We start from the raw sequence: 18,385 nt of genomic DNA, 5'->3' as shown, positions 1-18,385 counted from the left end.
GGTGAAATCTCCCTGATCCCACTATCTACATTATATTATACTGAGCAAACCCAAGCTCTTTCTGAAGCAAAGCCTTTTGGGGTTGGACCTTAATTTATAGTGAAGTCAAGGGGTAACAATAGTGAATCAGACCCCACTGAGAACTTGGAGACATAAGCAGTGTCTTTGCAGACAAAATTTATCAGACATTTTCCACACATTTGAGGCTGATTAAAAAAAATAAAAACACAACATGCTGCACTCTGAAAATTAACTGCAGTTTATTAAGATAAATATATAAAAAGTACAAGTGATTTGATGGGGACCGAAGAACAGGTTTTAACATTTTTCAATCTCAATTGCAGGGCACAGTTGTAAAGTTTTCTGAAAAAGAGAAACTCTCCAGCTTTACATAGAAGCAGCATTTTGGAAAGATTTTCTCTTGTAAAGGACTCCTTTTCAAAGCTTAATGTGGGAGGCCCATTCAGTTTGATTTTTGGAGAAGAGATGCATTCTATACAGTATAGCCATTCTTTTTTAAATATAGCTGCATCGTGTAGAAAATATTTTTATTCTGTATCATAAAAACAGAAATTACTATGGCTCCAAGTACTTTAGTTTTTTTAATGTAAAAAACGTGAACAAAGAAAACCTTGTGCTACACAATTGTATTCACATTCTCTCCTCCTTTGTAAACATAACATGAACAAGCATCATGGTCCACACGTACTTTAACACAGCAGGTCAAAGTTCATCATGCGTAATATGCACAGAATGGTCACAGAGATCTGTATGCAGAGAAAAGAGAACAGCTGGTTATTAGTAAAGCATACTACTAATCTATTAATCATGCAATTTAAATTAATTGCCTAGCACCAATGCGGGCCATCACAACTGTATAATCGGTAATATTGATGTATCTGATTTCCTTCAGTTTTTAAAGCCTATGCGATATAAAGCCAGATTTACATCCTTGGCAGAGCATGGAAATGTGTGGGACTCTTTGTTTTGTTCACCAATACATGATATATATATATATATATATATATATATATATATATATATACACACACAAATAAAACCAGCTTAAACTAGATTGTTTTGCTGAACTATATGCCTGACATGCCAAACAAATTTAAATGGTTTTTCCCAACATTTTAAATAGCAAATCTCAACACACATCGTAACAACATTAATACAAACCTAATACGTGTTTTAGTGTGTGTCTGTGTGTGTAAAGAGGAGTATTAACATCCTACTTTTTGTCATTTATTTTTGATTAACTAACCCAACCCTCCATTTATACATATACTTTGCACCATACACAATACTTATAAGCAAGGCACCACAAGCCTTTATCAATTTCCCTATTTGTACTTTGTGTTACCAGTCCCTAAATCCATCTACACTTCTACACTTTGGCCCCCATACCTATTGTTTCAGTTTGTCCGTGATGTTAGTCTGTAATACGCTATTGCATAATGAAAGTGTAATTCTTGGCGTTATAGTAGTGCAGAAAATGTTAAATTGATAAAAAAAAAAGTATTTTAAGGTATACAATACTCATATGTTTAATGTAAGATGAGCAATGGTATGCTAGCTCAATGAACCAAGAGGTGCTCCCCGAACTTGAGTTGTGATATCAGCTGTAACTACCTGCCAGGGAAAAAGCCTTATCTTTTTAAACCAAATTGGTTTATCATAACCAATTTAGATACAACTGCCCTCAACAACCTAAATATGTTGTATTTTCCTTTAGTGCAAACATGAATCCCATACCCCTATAGCTTTCCGCTGCCAAAATATTACCTGTACGCTTACTGCACAGTTTGTCTTTCACATTTTCAGTTTCATGCGAAAAGAATTCAATAAGTTCATCCTCATACTCTTCCACGATACGTTCACACTTGGAAATAAAAGAAAAAGGAGGAGAGTTAAACAATTCCATTTCTCGTCTCTCCTTTATGGCTTTGTCTGTTTCCCTTGATAGCATTTCCAGCCAAATGCTATTATTTGGTTATTTAACATGTTTTCATACATCCCCCTCCAAGCCACACTCATTTTTTGATTTACACTGAGCACTGTACAGATTATGATACAACTTCACACTGTGATACAAGAAGAGAGAAGACGATACTTGAAAGTGTTAGCAGTCTCCGGGCGATTTCTTGCATTAACCAGAGCTGTGGATATGAGTCGGTCACCGTAAAACTGACCTTGGGCGGCACCTGCCAATCATTTGCAGAGAGATCAATCTCAAAGCATTAAGGACAGGAATGTCTAGTTTTCTGTGCAGAATGGACAGCAAGCTTTTGGACTCTTCCAGCAGAAGTCGGTCAAGGTATTTATTATGTCAACAAGTATATAAAACCTGTTTTGTTTAAATGGCTTTGGCTCCTAACTTTAAAAATGTAAGTTGAAGAATTGTAAAATAATGTCAGGAGAGAAAACGTGGTCTTGTGTCTTGTTTTAATTGACAAATACTTAAACATGTGATGGTCTAATGAAGTAAGGTTTCCACATTACTGTAGCATCAGATCAGTACTTGAATATGCATATAATGTTCACTCGCAACACAAAGAAAACTTGTATAATTTTATATTAGGTAGCAATTTGGCTTACATGATATAAGCCTCTGCTACATGTGTATTCCTCAGCTCCACTTCAATCACTATGTTTATTGCATTTTTCCAAAGAAAGCAAAAGCGAGCATTAAAACAGAACCTTATGCACAAAGACCGCAAATGGGGGCAATACTGTCATGGCACATGAATAAAAGTGTACATTCCAGAGTATGCAGAATTGCCCACCGTATTACATCACGTGTGGTAGTCACACGGCAACGCAATAGTTTTCCACAGCAAACAGACCATTGTTCATTAAAGGTGGTTGAATAATTTCTCGATCAACTCTCATTCACATTTAGGGTACATTAAACCCCTGTTTCCGGCAAAAACATTTTATTCTTCTATGCAATATGAGGCTATTCCTACCTCCAAAAGAAGCAAAACAAAAATAAGATTGCCATAAACAAACACTTAACTTGGTATCATTTTGACTGCTAGGCATCCGACCTTCATACATGACCAAAAAGAAGGCCAATGATAAACCATTGTTGTTGGGGGGTGTAAGGCAAGTAAACTTTTAAGATTTCTGTTTTTTCCTATTTAAATAACCTACATTTTTTGCGGTGTTACTAGTTTGGAGATCTGCCTCTAGTCTCAAAACTATGAACCCGCTCATTATGTATACATTTGTACATTATGTACAACAGCAATCAAGCTTACCGTAAATTTTAGGTTTGATATCACATCTCTATCAGTGTTGGTTGCGGAAGCATCCATTGTCTTTCCATCACGCGACAATACACGCACATACATTTTGCGTTGTGTGTCTGGGTCTGTTCTCTCACCGTACTCTACCATCTTTTCACACACACGTTCAAGCACTTCCATCAGATGAGCTTCTGTCCGGGCATATGGTACCTAAAATGAATAAGACTCTGACATTATACATCCATCCCTGGCAGGCGTGTTCACTAAACTAGAGGACTGCAGGTGCGTCGAACATTTGAACTCACCACTAGTTTAGTCTCATATGTGCATTTTTTGCTCTTTTACTGTAATGAATATTCTAGTTGAAGGACAATGAATTTCTCTGCCACATTCACTACCAGCTTTTCCTACCCGAAAATTTTTCCCACTGTGCCATTTTTCTTTTTATTATGCAGTTTTAAAAAACACACAAATGGAAGCAGCTGACGTGAATGTTACCTAAAAAAGGTAAACTCTTAACAAATGAGAGCAATAAACTTGTTAATATTTGACTCCTCAAAATTCTTCAAAGCCATTAGCCAACAGTGGCAACTAAATGCCCTCAATATTCATCCTCGAGAAAACCCTTTTTCATTTTCTTAACAGTAAGTTGGGATGCTGGGTATACACACAATGTATGTATTGCTTATATTAAATGTATACACTGTTAAATGGATTTAGTGTATGAAAGTGTAAAACGTAGGATTTTGGATTGATCCGTTTTAAATATCCTGCAATGAAAACAAACACATCTAACTTTATTCGCAGAATATGGAGGCAGTAGCTTCAGCCGATTAAACATTACAATCTGTCTATTCATTTTCATAAGAAAACAATGGATAGAGCTGCATTAGCTAAAATAGCATCTTTAGTTGAAGCTGATACCTATTATTATGCCAACACCTTTCAGATGGTTACAACTTGATTTTCTTTACTGTGTTGTCAGAAAAAAAGTCGTCATCTTCAACTAAATACTAAATTTATCTCGAGATTTTAGTTAAACTTCCAGGTTGAACCTTATACTGTACTTGTATACTTGTAGTATATTACCCAGTTAATGTTACATAATCACCACGAAAGGAATGCGAGTTGCGTTACTATACAGAGGAATTCCTTTAGCATAAGGTTCAAAGTTTAAAGAGAGAGTGGGAAGTTAAGCTATAACGTAACCTAGTTATGGACACCATATTGTTGAAATGTTTAAGAAAAGCTTTGTAAATGAGCCCTGGTAGTTCATAGATGATCAGTCTAATAATATGGGATTCCGGACGCTTTTCTGTGTGTTTGGTGAATCTACCTTTAGTGTCATAGTTTCTCTGTTGCAAAAGTGTGCCGTTACAAGAATTCATGTTAGGTAAAAACATTTTTTATCCTACTGGACAAGAAAAAGTCTAGAAATAAATGAGCAGGCAAAAAAACTATTTATATAACATATCTGGTACAAAAATGAATTTGCAAATAAAAGTGTGAATTTTAAGAAATGTATTGTTTTTGAAGTGATGTAAATTAAATTGATCGAATCAACCCCTCTCCAGCTTAAGTCTGATCATATGTGTTACAGACTGTTCTACACAGCCTACATAAAAAACAATTACATCAGCGGTCATTATGTCAGATGTCCTCTTTATACAATGCTTCTTGTTGGACCAAAACCCATTTTTTCTAGCTGGGAATATCTGGTTGACATTAGGGTATCACAGTGTTCTACAGCCCCATGACACACTAAAATATGTATTGAAACCTAAAGAATTAGTTTTATGTACGGAACTGCATATAAAATATATTAGATTTTTCTGAGAATATTGTAAGGAAGTTTTACTTTACTGAGAGGCTGGTAGATAAATGGAACAGCCTCACATTAGAAGTGGTAGAAGCTAATACAGTGTAAGAATTTAAACATGCATGGGACAGGCATAAAGCTTTCCACAATCTAAGATTAGACCAAGGACTGATTATGGTCGCAACATCAGAAAAAATGGGCAGACTAGATGAGCTGTCATCTTCTGTCAAATTTTATGTTTCTATGTTATAAATGGTCATAAATAAGTCCTGATAAGGCCCCGACCCCTAGTGACACGTCAACCCCTAAAGCAAAAGCGTCTCTTTGGACATTTTGAGTGGTATGCTTTAACAGTTGTACAGAACTGCAATTATTCCTAGTAGGACAAGGCTGCAATTTACAATGAATGCAAAAACCTCTTGTGAGACAGCAAGTATGAACCTGCCATAACCTACCTGCCCCTACAAGGCTATTTTTCCTGGGTTATTGTTTGTGTTATTTTTTTCTCAAGGTTTTGTTGACTCTTAAATGATGGTGGCCAAGATTCTCTGGGGACTTGTGTCAATCATTAGTGTTTGAACCTGTTTTTTTAGGCATTTGCCACACTATGCAGTCTCACTAAAAGTTCTCAGAAAACCAAACTAAATGTAGGTCGTTGAATACAAGGCTGATATTGTATTACCTCCGTTACTGACTGTGTGCCATCCGGGTTTATCCGGAAAGATCCTTTCTGGATGGTTTTCTTAGGATCCACCTGAGAAATCTCCCATTCCAACTCATCGACAAGTGCCCTGCAAGCTAACAGGACAGATGTGCCATTATTTCAAATTGCACAAAGTTACAAAAACAAACAATAAAAAGACGGTAAAAGGTATAAATTGTATTATTTAGTCTCCTTATTTTATCTACTTAAAAAACTATTTTGAGATAGTTCTAGTACATGTACTTTTGAGTTCCTTAGTTGTATCTCCACCCCCTATTTATAAAGGCACAAGAACAATAATTATAGAAAAAAAAAGTACAAGTGAAGCATCATTAAACACAATAGATTACGTATTCCTAAAAAATACTTAGACCGTCATATTACAAGAAACCAATGGCAAGACGTTGTCTACCCCTTGGTCAATCAACATGCAAATTAATGCAAAGATTTCTGGTTTTGGTTCTTACCGCCACAATGCAAATCCTGCCCTCTCCTGGCAAACGCACAGCTGTGAAGACTCACTAAAATAATTGGGAGGAGAAGCCAGCTGGAGCCCTGAGACATCATCTTTATGATGACTTCACCTCCTGCAGTAATAGAGCACAACATGTTAGTTCATTCTAAGGCAGTATGGCAATAATCTCGCTGTCTTCTTGACATTCAACATAGCGCTTGATACAGTTCGATACAATCTGCCAACCAAACGTTTATAGCTTACATTTGTGGTTTGCATTTGTAATCTTGGAACTCGCCATGCTGGTATTACAGTCAGGGGCAAAGCAAGTTAAGCATGTTCTCCCCCCCCAGCTATAGCTTTGCATGTATAGATCCTGTTACAGTCTTACCTGTTTAGCTTCTGTCATACTGAAATATGTTCCCTAAAATCTACTAAAATTAAAAGACTTTAAACATACAGTGATGTGAAAAAGTATTTGCCCCTTTCTGATTTGGGCATAATTGTCACATTTCAATGTTTCATATTATCAAGCTAATTTTAATATTAGACAAAAGATAACCTGAGTAAACACACTATGCATTTCTTTTACATGGGTAAAATTAACTCTTTAATTTCAATCAATGAAATGTTCATTTAATAACGTATATTAAATTTGGTTGGATGACATATAAGCAAAAATAGAACAAATCACGAAGGGAAAATACTTTTTCACAGCACTGTATATATGGAAAATAGTTTGTAAAATAAAGTTATTAGATGTTAGCAGGTCAATGCCCATTTAAATGACTTAAATCCACTAAATAATACTATGCAGGATATGGAAATGCTGGACAGAGATCAGTTTATTGATGTGTGATAACATTTTGAAGGGAATAACTTGAGGAAGGTGGACTGAGGCATCAGGGGGTATGCGGTCAGTGCAGTTTAACCACGCTTAGCACAAAATTAGCTCCTCAGCTACAGTGAACAGTGAGAATTCTGAATACATCACAAAAATGACCTCAGTCAATAAAATCAGCAGTTCTGGGAAAAAAATGCATCTTTTAAAGGGGCACCAACATTAAATGAGGTTTATCTTTGGATATTTTTAGGATGGTGCAATGAGCGACTTTACAAAAAACATATGCTATAGTTTGCAAAATTTCTCCAATCCTGCACTAATTACGTAATCTACAATCTGAAGACCGACATGTCCTATAAACCCATAACTGAACCCATTTTGCATGTGCAAGCATTCCTAAATTATTGGAGTTGGAAAACGAGACCTTGGTGTCATTTCAAATCTACTTTTACTTGATGGTATCCCACTAACCGAGACTCTCAAGTAAAGCATGACCTAGCTCCATCTTTTAAGGGTCACATGTATAAATATTTTTTAATTCATCTGGGTTTCTAGCCTTCTTGCGTGTGTGTAGAGGGGGTCCAATAATGAGGATAAAATATCTGAAAGCAGTAAGGAAAAGCCAAGGTATCTAGATGAAGTATTTACACAATCCTAGAATTCAGACTATAACTGCCCATTGTAATGCACACTTACAAATCTTATAAACAAATCTTATAAATCTCTGTATAACTACAGTTTTTATTGCACCTCCTTTTTATTGAATTGTAAAACAAGGCTCATCAATTATTGATATATATATATATATATATAAACACATTAATTCTAAATAAAAATACCTTGCTTCTATCAAACAGGTTATTTATATTAATAAAAACATTTTTAATAGAGCTATTATAGCGACATTTATAGCTAGGGGTTCCTAAAAGTGCTTAGAGAAGGCTAAGCAGATATTTAAACAACGTATGTAGAAAGCTCTACAAAAAAATATTTTCGGCCAATTTGTATTAATCAAACAAATCACAAGTTGAAAGCCACAAGTGTTAGGTGTGAATTTAGTGAGTCACTAAAACTACCTGTCCTGCCAGCTGGAGATTTGTGTTGTTATACATGCTCTACAGCCCCAGGAAATTTACTGAAAAGGTAGACGTGTGGCAACAAAATTGTTAAGGAAAGGCTTAACGCCACAGGGCATACTTGGTACCCCCACTGGATTATTGCCTCACATTTCCGTGTTACCGGCATCACCCACTGCTCATTTCATCCCACCCCAAAACCCGTTATTTATCCCTGCGTTACCGGATTGCTGTTCACACCGGCAGCTCCGATTAAACTAAACCCCAAGGACCCTAATTCTAGGGCTACCCCATAAAGAGCCGTAATGCCTGATACTTTCTAAAGCTACTCCACCAAGTGCTGAATTGAATACATTCCCTACCGTTTATTACACTATCTGTAACTGACATGTGTTTTCTCGTCTCTCCTGTCCCTAACACACTTTCACAATAAGCTATATTGTAATACATTGCTAACAGGCACATGATGGGCAGCTAAAATAGGACTCACAAGGCCCTTCTGGAATTGCGTGGCGGGGATTCCACGTGTGCGGCAGGTGGGGGTGTGGCTCCAGGCGGGGCGGGGCTTAAGAAAAACCCGTGCGTATCGCTCAGCGCTAGGCAACGGTATCCCTACATAATTGTTTGCAGAGGAATGATGTCGAATGCAGGCATTACATTTTACTTTTTCTGAGCACAAACATTGTTTCCTTCTTATTGTTATGTGTAAAGTACCAGTTATTGATTAAAAAAAAATGTCCTGCAAAAGCTGTGGATACAAGCACCAAAAATACAACCTAAGCTTATAAGGACACATGCTGTATGAACCAGTGAAAAAAAAACAAAAAAAACAGCCCCATATATTTAATTGCGTGGCCAAGTTCAGGTGCCCACATGCCACACTAGGAGGTTAACTAGAAATCCCAGGTGCGTGCCGGCTTCACAATCAACATGTCCGACACTGCCACCATTTCCCCCATACAGCTTGTCTTTGCCATCTGTTGTTTGCATGTTTGCATCATCTTTGCCCATGGCAACTTCCTTGTGCCCCCAAATAACCTGCCTGTGCCACATCTGTCCCTAAACAGTCACCCTGTCATTTCTGCACCTAAAGAGCCTGCCAGTGCCGCCTCAGCCCCCAAACACATTCACTCACTTATTTACTCATTGGTACCTGATATCAAAGTTAAATTAACATATTGCAACCATAATATAGCTCTGCATTCATCAGTTATAGTATAGCTCTCCATGCCCCACGGAAAAGATTTGTGTTTATCTGAGCAGGGGCGCTGGGTCTCTGGACGTGGGGCATAGGGACAGCACGGCGGGCCCCACCAAACTAGAACATGGAGAACAAACCAAATGTCCATTTCAGGAGTTTGAAATCCAGCAGCAGGTGTCTATGATGCAAAGGACACAGACTCAAGCAGTTTGCTGCAGGGAGATTAATATTTCATGTGATTCCCTTGAACAGGGATTGAAACTGTGTATCCCAATAAAAACAGGCTTTTATTTATGATTTCAGTTCAGAGAACCTTACTTTTTAAATTAATATGCAGAGCTGATTATTCAGAAAAGTGACTTCCAAGAAAATGGGACTTTCGGGGAGGAAGCTGGAACTGGAAAGACTTGCTTTGGGATCCTTGTCCAAACAAAACATGATGGCATAAATAGTGCTTGTTAGAACCAAAAACATTGGGCATAATTGTACCTAGCAGTCTACCCAAAGGCACATGATAGCCTTGGTAGTCACCTCATACAGTAAAATAAATCACCCATACAAGAGATGAGAAAGTGTCACCAAGATATCATGGACATGTAAGGTTAAATTGACATGGCAAGTGTTTTGCCTATGCCGGGGATGTGTGCAATCAGTTATGAGAATAAGCAATTACATATTCTGTGTCCCACCCAAAATGAGTGTTCCTAGATGTCACAGCCCATGTGCTCTGCTTTGTGAAGATGTATGAGGCAGCAGATGATAGAGATCTGTACCAAGCAGCAGAGCTCTCCGTGATCTTATGAAGAAGCACCTGGTGAACACATTTGTGGTGCTTAAGGGTCTTCTCTCTGGCATTTAACCCTTTGAGTGGCAGAGGTCAGGACAGTACCCTTGAGACTTAAATATGCTATGGTGTATGTTTTAAAAAATAAAGTTATACAAAAACAGTGTGAGAAAACTAAAATATTTAATATTTCTTTAAGGGGAAAAGAAAGCAAGTACAAAATCAATTGTAGGAACGTTTGTGGCAATATTAATAGATGAAATGTACATTTAAATGGGGGAGGAATGCACAAGTCCAGCATTTCAGGCAACCATTATTGGAACCAGGAGTGCATCATCTAGAGATTCTTGATATAAAAACGCACCAACGTAGAGTAAGTCCCACAAATGTGCCATATTGTATTATGGTCTGTACAGACAAGTATGCACATTCCAGTGTTTCAATCTGCATCTTCTTCCGCATTGTAATGAAAATTAGATGGGACAGTCATAAATATGGATTTCCTGATCATCTCCGACAGACACAATTTTAGATCCATTTTTGTTGTACTGTACACCCCAAACCTGAAAAAAATGAAAACATGAATGTATCAAGCTGCTACCTTTTTGCTGTGACTTAATCCTAATACAGGGTTTAACAAATCAAAGGACATGGAGACAGTATTACTGAAACAGCTTACAGATATAAAGCTTTCCAGGTTGCTCTTGTCCTAACAAATGACAAGGGCTTTGCTACTTGAAAGTACCCTTTTAATCTTGAATGCCTAGGTGTCCCCAAATATCTTTGGAAATCTCCCCTACAGTTCGTAAACTTCTAGGTACAGAGCTACACGTATTCAAAGGATATACTGCCCTAAATTTACACTATTTTACTCTTTGCTAGACTGAAAAGAAAAGGTATATTCTACTCCAAGTCTGATACAAAAACATTGGCATTAACAATGTAGCTCACCTGGTCTTGATGGTCCAAAAACGTGTGAACACAAGTTCTGGTGGCTACATCCCAAACTTTTACACTTTTGTCAGATGAACTGAAGATAAAGAATTAGATAAAACATCAGATACTGCAAACACATTATACACATCAACATAGATTCTAGAACATCAGGGTGCTTCTCTCAAGAAGGGCTGAGCTGTCCCTGTGTAATGCATATTTAACATCTGGAGATTTCTTGAAAAGGTCTGCTCTCGCTCTCTCCTCCTATTTAAGTATATAAAACTATATGTATGTAGCTCAGTCCTTTCAGCTGGTAGCAAGGTTAGTGAGTTAAAATGCTCAATTTGTATGCAAGCGCATGTTTTAAGGAACACAAGTTATTAATATTAATTATTCAAAATTAACTCCTACCTGGAAACAAAATGTGCATTATCAGGGGAAAAAGCAACACTCAGAACCCAGGAGCCATGTCCGCTAAGAGTGGCAGCCAAGCTTGCATGTTGTCTAATAAAATAAAATAAAAGATAATTAAACCAATAGGCAAGTTTAGAGATAAACATTTTTGCAAATTAAAGAAGAAAAAAAAAAAGACTAGCGAACCCCCACTTTCAAAAACTTACACATCATAGATCTTGATATATCCATCATCAGAGGCAGTGACTAAAAGTTGGGAGTCAGGGGAGAAGGTAAGCGACCTAATAGGCATTGCATGTCCTAGAGTGAATTTGAAGGGGTGGGGAAAAAAAAGAAGTTATCACACAGCACAGGATAAAGGAGTGCTCCTAAAATGCACGTAAACACAGAAACTGTCACTACAAGAGCATACATTTTATATCGCAATGTGATGGCGTGTATAACCCCCCCCCCCATCAAGGCTAAAAAAAAATGCTGGAAGTCAGGCCTTTAAAATTCTGTACGCATCGCACAGGTGGATCATGGGGGCTAATCACTTTTAACATGCTGCAGTTTTGAACCCGAGGGAGGCCAGTGTGAGAAGTCTCCAGGTTGAGACTGGATGCCGCATAATGGATTCTCAATAGAACACTTAGGAGTACAAATCACCTTCATATGTATGAAGAATTGTTTTTATTTTATTTAATGACAATTGACAAGCTGTGAGTGTCTGCTGTTAAGAGACGGTTTCTTTGGCTGCAGAGTGAAATAAAACTGACTTTATTTTGAACTTTCTGTGTCCTGTCCTGCTGTGAAAGTACTTTGCAAAGGTACACACAGCAAACTAAAAACGTATGCATCTGAAATATAGATAAGATATGTAATATAATGCCTGCACAGCAAGCCTACCAATCTGCTAGCAGATCAGATCTCTTTTGTGTCGTACTCCAATGACATCAGCCACTGCTGGTGAACCCTGATTTCAACAGTTTTGTTGTTAGAACAGCCATGTAGGGAAACAGGAAAGCGTTGTCCCATCAGAGGCACATTTCTCCACTGTCCAGCAACGGTTGTGCTTCCAAAGGCAAGTACAGGGGTCTTACCTTCCAACGTGTGGAGGAGTTTCCCGGTTGCAACGTCAAAGATATTGATAATGCCGTCAATTGCACCACTTGCCAAATATTTGCCATCTGGACTCTGGTTTCAAGATGGACAAATAAATCATACTACAGAAAAAAATATTGTTACAGGCAGAAAAAAACATTTTGGTTACCCTCGTCTAAAACTTACGTAAGCAATGCTGAGAATAAATTTGCCTCTGGTATCCAGAGAAAATTCCTTCTTTCCTGTCTCCACGCCAAAAATGTTTACTTTTCCCACATGGCTTCCAGTAGCCAAGTGCTGTGAGTCAGGTGAAAAAGCTACAGACCATGCGTCCACTGTGAAAACATAAGGATTCAATGTACATAACAACAGAATTATTCTAATACAAGAGAAGACTCACTGCCCTAAAACAATACAAATGTTTTATTTTCCACTCAAATTGATGCTAGAAATTTTCACTGAACCCACATGGCATACATAGAATGTAATTTGAAGAAAATTAAAGTAAAATTTTGTTTGTTGCAGGAACAGCTTACCTGGACCAGCATCAATTGAGCGAATCTGCTTGCCGCTATCAAGATCCCAGAGGCGGATGTGAGCATCCAGAGAGCTGGAAGCCAGAATATTTCCAGAGGGACTAACATCCACAGATACGACTCCCAGCTGGTGTCCTTCCAGTGAGTACTGTAGCTCTAGATTTTCATCAGTCCTATACAAATGTATGCAATTATAACACACAAAGGAATTTAGGGCTGCTGCAGTAACCAATCAGCTCTGAGTGGCAATAAAGTGGAAAACAATTTTATATATATAATAAAACCGTTCTAGCAAAAAAAGGAACAGTTTTTTGTTAACTATGGATTTCAGAAGTCAACATCCTGCTAAAGACCTTGAAGGCCCACTCAGAAAGTAAGGAGATAAGAAGCTACAGTCTTTATAGCCTTCCTGGTGGGCACTGATCTGACACTTGCATTAATAGTGCCCTCTACAACATTCTCAAAGAGAGAGAAATCCCCACCTGAGTGAATATCAACATTTTCTAGCCTTGAAAATACCGCAAAATAGATTGTGCTATCCAAACAGATTCGTCTAAACTCACCATTTCCAGACTTTCACCAGATCATCCAAAGAACCACTGATTACAACCTCAGAGCCACCATTCAAGTTTTTGCCCCAGCCTACTGACCATATGGCATCTTCATGGGCTAGAAGGTGGGGGGAAGAAAATCAAGAAAAATTGTGGGCTTTATGGTACATAATGGTAGAAGAAAGAAAACTAGGTTCATAGACGTCAAGTATCACTGCCACAATATGTACTAGTCTACCATTACAAATAATAATTTGGTTGTTTACCACCTCTGTGAATCTTTTCACTCCTACAGCAAGACGTTCTGACGTGATTGCATGTACTAGGCCTGACAAACATTTTGGCAAAAATATTATATAAATATAGTGGGTAAAAAGCAATAAAGTTAAATGGCAATAGCTCTGGTATCTTTTCAGTAGTGCGACTAGACAGCATCTACTTTATTTGTAACATGAGTTCCCTAATCACAACATGATTGGCCTGGTTATATATCATATAATAAATATAGATATATATCATGATATAATAAACCATATTTAAAGCATTTAACTGGGATTGCCAATAAAAGTAATTAAGTCCCTGATCTCTTTCACACATGTGGTAATGTCTTGAGTTGTTCAAACCGGCTGGAACATTGAAGTAGTATTTGTATTAGACAATTCCAGGGCACAAGTAAAACCAAGAACCCACAATGGATTTTGACAAAATATGCGACATGCCCCACCGTCATACAGACACCAAAATAATAAATCTTCCTCTTCCAGTGTGGTTCTGAGGCAAGTATTATAAATAAAAATTAAAAAAAAGTATTTTAGTCTCTCGATAGCATTTTATGTTTTAGACAGTAATTTTGGTGAGTCCACTCAGGCAGTGTACAACTTTAAAAACAAAAGAGCATATGTTAAGCTACCAGAAACCTGCAATTATTTACACATATCCTAAGTGTGCAGTCTTCATATAAAATGCAACAATGAAGCCCCTGTACTGCTAAATCTGGCCAGCTTGATAAAAAAAAATGACACATTAAGATAACAGCACTGCATCATCATACGGTGTTTAAGCAGGATCCAATTCTCAAGGTATTTAAATTTAGAATTTCAAGCAGTCTTTGGCTTACCTTGCTCTTGCTTGAATAGGATGCTATACTGCAGAGACAAGGAAAAGACACTGGTCACAAAAGGGCCAACACACAATGTAGTGCAGCTGTCATCTACAGGCACTTACCTGTGTGCTCATGTCCAAAATTTAGGTGGCCAACATGCAAAGTACCTAAAGTGAAAGAGACAAACTCATGGTCAGTGGCATGCTCTAGTATTTAGATCAGCCTGCATCTTTCGTCGCCATGTGCAGTCAAGCGACCATTTATTTGTTTTAAAAAACGATGCCCTTTCCATAACTCCTTATTTCGTCATACACCCCATACATCTCACAACTTTACCTCCCAGCAGAGTTTCCACTATCTTTTCAAGAATCTAGCTGGGCTCGTCGCTGTTAGTAGTCGCCTAGTTGCCATTCAATGCGCGTGTCGATGACGTCACAATGCGGCAGACATATTGTGATTGGCGGAACAAATAACGTTTCAACCTCAGTCTTAGTAACGTACTAATGCGACGGCGCGGGGACGTGTAAACGTATTTTAGACCGCGGATTGTCGTGTATCCAGTTGAGCACATTTAATGTACAATATAGCAACCCGAGGTGTCTGTGCTTTCTTACCCTAATGTCCCTTTTTTGAGTAGCGGAGAATGTCTGCTGTTACGAGTTTCTCGCAGTGTCCCATAGCTGAGTGATCAGATCTGGGTTATTGAAGGGAGGAATTAAGACTTTTTTTTTTTTTTTTTTACACACGCTTGTGTCTCATAGGGGATTGTGCGGACATTATGCTGGTATATTTCATGAGTAAAAGCATGGGGTGGCCAGGTTGCCCATTTTGTTGCTATGATTTAAACATTTGGGCCACTACCTGAAGCATTACCACATATTTACCAGAGTTCCTAGAGTAAGTATGAGTGTAGACAGGGTGTCTTAACAGCATTAAATGCCCTGGGCAATGCAATTAATGCTGATGTACACATATACACACATGCCTACCCATACACAAACACTGCCCTTATACATGCAAATGCCTGCCCAAATACATTGCCCTAACACACACGCTCATACACACACTGCCCTCACAAACGCCTGCCCAAACACACACATACACTGCCCTTGCAAACATCTTCTAATTCAAATACACATACGCTGCCCTTACGAATGCCTGCCTGTACACACATATATATATATACACATACACTGCCCTCACACACGCTCGTACACACATACACTCCTCACCGGTCACCTTATCTAATGACCTCCTTCTATCCTATCTCGCATCTGATTTCTAGCTCTCTTTTTTGAAGGGCTGCCCCTTCACAGTGCCAACGTGCCTTTAAGGCCGCGGTGGACACCAGGTCCCCTTCTTCGTTTTTCCAGGGGTTGCACTCCACAAGGGATATGCGGCCCCTTCCTTTCCTTCCTGGCCAGATCTTCTACCTAACTCCCCTCCTCACCAGAAAAAACGGGCCTTTTAAAGGACCCGGCTCCACCACCTTGGCTTTTTAGTGTCGATACAAAAACAGTGTACTGTGTCAATCCATTTTTACATTTTTTGGATCAAACAGCAATAAATTAACAGATATAGGAAAGGCTGAACTTGATGGACGCATGTCTTTTTTCAGCCTATGTAACTATGTAACTATGTAACTATATAATATCAAATTCAAAATACAAGTGAAAAAAAAACATGCTCTGTGAAAAAAACTATATACAAAAGTGCTCCCCAAGGAAGCCAGCGCTTAACCTCACATATTCACCATTGTGCACAGCGCCCCATCTTGGACCAAAGACCGGGGACAAATTGCAACCTCGGGGCTTCATGCTATCCCATGCCAGAGGCCAGAGGACCAAGCTTTCCCTCTCTCACAGGTGGTCGACTGATCTTAGCCAAAAGGCTGAGAAGCGATATTTGGAACTAACTGCCCCATACAGAGACCTGGCAGAGATGGGGAAGAGGGGCAGTAAAAGCTATTGTTGTTCCATGTGCCTTTTTTTCCACAGTTGATGGAATCCTCCATGGGAAATGTTGTGGCAATGTCTTTGGGGTGCAGAAGTCCAGGGTTAGGGGCTGTTAAAAAAGGGGATCTTCTGGAACTGAATCAAGTGTAGCTGTACAGTTTAAAGAAGTTAAAATGTGCATTGAAGTACTTAATTTAATATGCTTTATGTTTAGTTAGGCTGTTTTTTATTTACTCTTTGTAGGTAAATTATGTAGTGTTTGATGCCCTCTTGTGGTTAGCCTTAATTCTGATGAAGAATAGTGGAAATAGCTAATCACAGTAGTATTAAAGGGTGGAAGGTAGTGTACAAGGTACTGCAGGAACAGAGAGTGAGGCCCTGTCACCTTTATGGCCTATGAGTATAGAAACAATAAGACCAGAAATACACTTATCACATACACTGCTCTTTATATATTGAATGACTGACCACAACATACACTGTTCATTGTAGGTGTATGGACTGAACATATGCACTTCTTTGTTTTGCAGAAGTAAAGAGTAATCATATATATTGCTCAAATAGTGATTTCCCCCTCATTATTTTATTCAGATTTGTTTTTCCTTCATTCAATCCTTTTACAAGATGCTTTCCATCTATTTCTTTTAACCTTGTGTTCTTTATTCCTCTTGCCAAGCTAATTTTCTTTACTTCATTTTGCCCAGGCTTTTTTTTAGATACATTTATTTATTTCATGTGTTTGAAGAGGGAGAAACTTGATCTCCCTCTGATCTCTCTGTCTGCGGATTGCACAATGATCAGGGAGAAGGACTATTGAAAATACAATAGAAATTTAGCATTGGTGAAACCCACGTAACTTATAAGGCAGACATCTATATATCACCTTTAGCATGTACATGATAGGTCATGAATATATTAAACTGATTCATATCAGTATATTTAACTGATTCATAGAAAAGTCAGATTTGTCAGCTGCATATCCATGATGTGAATCTCCCTCTCCAGCACATCACAAAGGTGCTCTATTGGATTGAGATCTGGTCACTGTGGAGGCCATTGGAGTACGATGAATACAGTGACATTTTTAAGAAACCAGTTTGAGATGATGTGAGCTTTGTGACATGGTGCATTATCCTGCTGGAAGTAGCCATCAGAAGATGGGTACACTGTGGTCATAACGGGATGGACATAGCAACAATACTCAGTCTGTCACGTTTGAACGATGCTCAATTGGTACTAAGGGGCCCAAAGTGTGCCAAGAAAATGTCCCCCACACCATTACACCACCACCAGCCTGAACTGTTGATACAAGGCAGGATGGATCCATGCTTTCATGTTGGTTATGCCAAAGTCTGACCCTGCTATGTGAATGTTGCAGCTGTAATCGAGACTCACCAGACCAGGTAATGTTCTTCCAGTCTTCCATTGTCCAATTTTTGTGAGCCTGTGCAAATTGTAGCCTCAGTTTCCTGTTCTTAGCTGGCAGGAGTGGCACCCGGTGTGGTCTTCTGCTCCTGTAGCCCATCTGCTTCAAGGTTCGACGTGTTGTGCATTCAGAGATGGTATTCTGCATACCTTGGCTGTAATGATTGCTTATTTGAGTTACTGTTACATTTCTGTCATCTAGAACCAGTCTGCCCATTCTTCTCTGACATCAACAAGGCAAGCATTGT

General features: G+C 38.5%; 2 protein-coding genes across 2 annotated transcripts; both read right to left on the bottom strand.

Moving 5' to 3' along the window:
• Positions 1 to 243: 243 nt before the first annotated feature.
• CNPY2 (canopy FGF signaling regulator 2) lies at positions 244 to 8,453 on the bottom strand. Its single transcript, XM_053457671.1, has 6 exons — positions 8,374 to 8,453; positions 6,244 to 6,363; positions 5,756 to 5,871; positions 3,267 to 3,464; positions 1,789 to 1,885; positions 244 to 767 (listed from the first exon to the last, which is right to left on the bottom strand). Exons 2-6 carry the CDS (start codon positions 6,341 to 6,343, stop codon positions 724 to 726), a joined length of 555 nt encoding a protein of 184 aa, XP_053313646.1. The 5' UTR covers positions 6,344 to 6,363; positions 8,374 to 8,453; the 3' UTR covers positions 244 to 723.
• Positions 8,454 to 10,301: 1,848 nt separating this feature from the next.
• SKIC8 (SKI8 subunit of superkiller complex) lies at positions 10,302 to 14,966 on the bottom strand. Its single transcript, XM_053457670.1, has 10 exons — positions 14,880 to 14,966; positions 14,773 to 14,800; positions 13,668 to 13,773; positions 13,105 to 13,277; positions 12,755 to 12,903; positions 12,568 to 12,661; positions 11,692 to 11,785; positions 11,483 to 11,575; positions 11,087 to 11,165; positions 10,302 to 10,698 (listed from the first exon to the last, which is right to left on the bottom strand). The coding sequence occupies exons 1-10, from the start codon at positions 14,889 to 14,891 to the stop codon at positions 10,609 to 10,611; spliced, it is 918 nt and encodes a 305-aa protein (XP_053313645.1). The 5' UTR covers positions 14,892 to 14,966; the 3' UTR covers positions 10,302 to 10,608.
• Positions 14,967 to 18,385: the final 3,419 nt, after the last annotated feature.

Source organism: Spea bombifrons, chromosome 2 (assembly GCF_027358695.1).
Source record: "Spea bombifrons isolate aSpeBom1 chromosome 2, aSpeBom1.2.pri, whole genome shotgun sequence".
Taxonomy (NCBI): domain Eukaryota; kingdom Metazoa; phylum Chordata; class Amphibia; order Anura; family Pelobatidae; genus Spea; species Spea bombifrons.
This window is presented reverse-complemented; position numbering and strand designations above follow the sequence as displayed.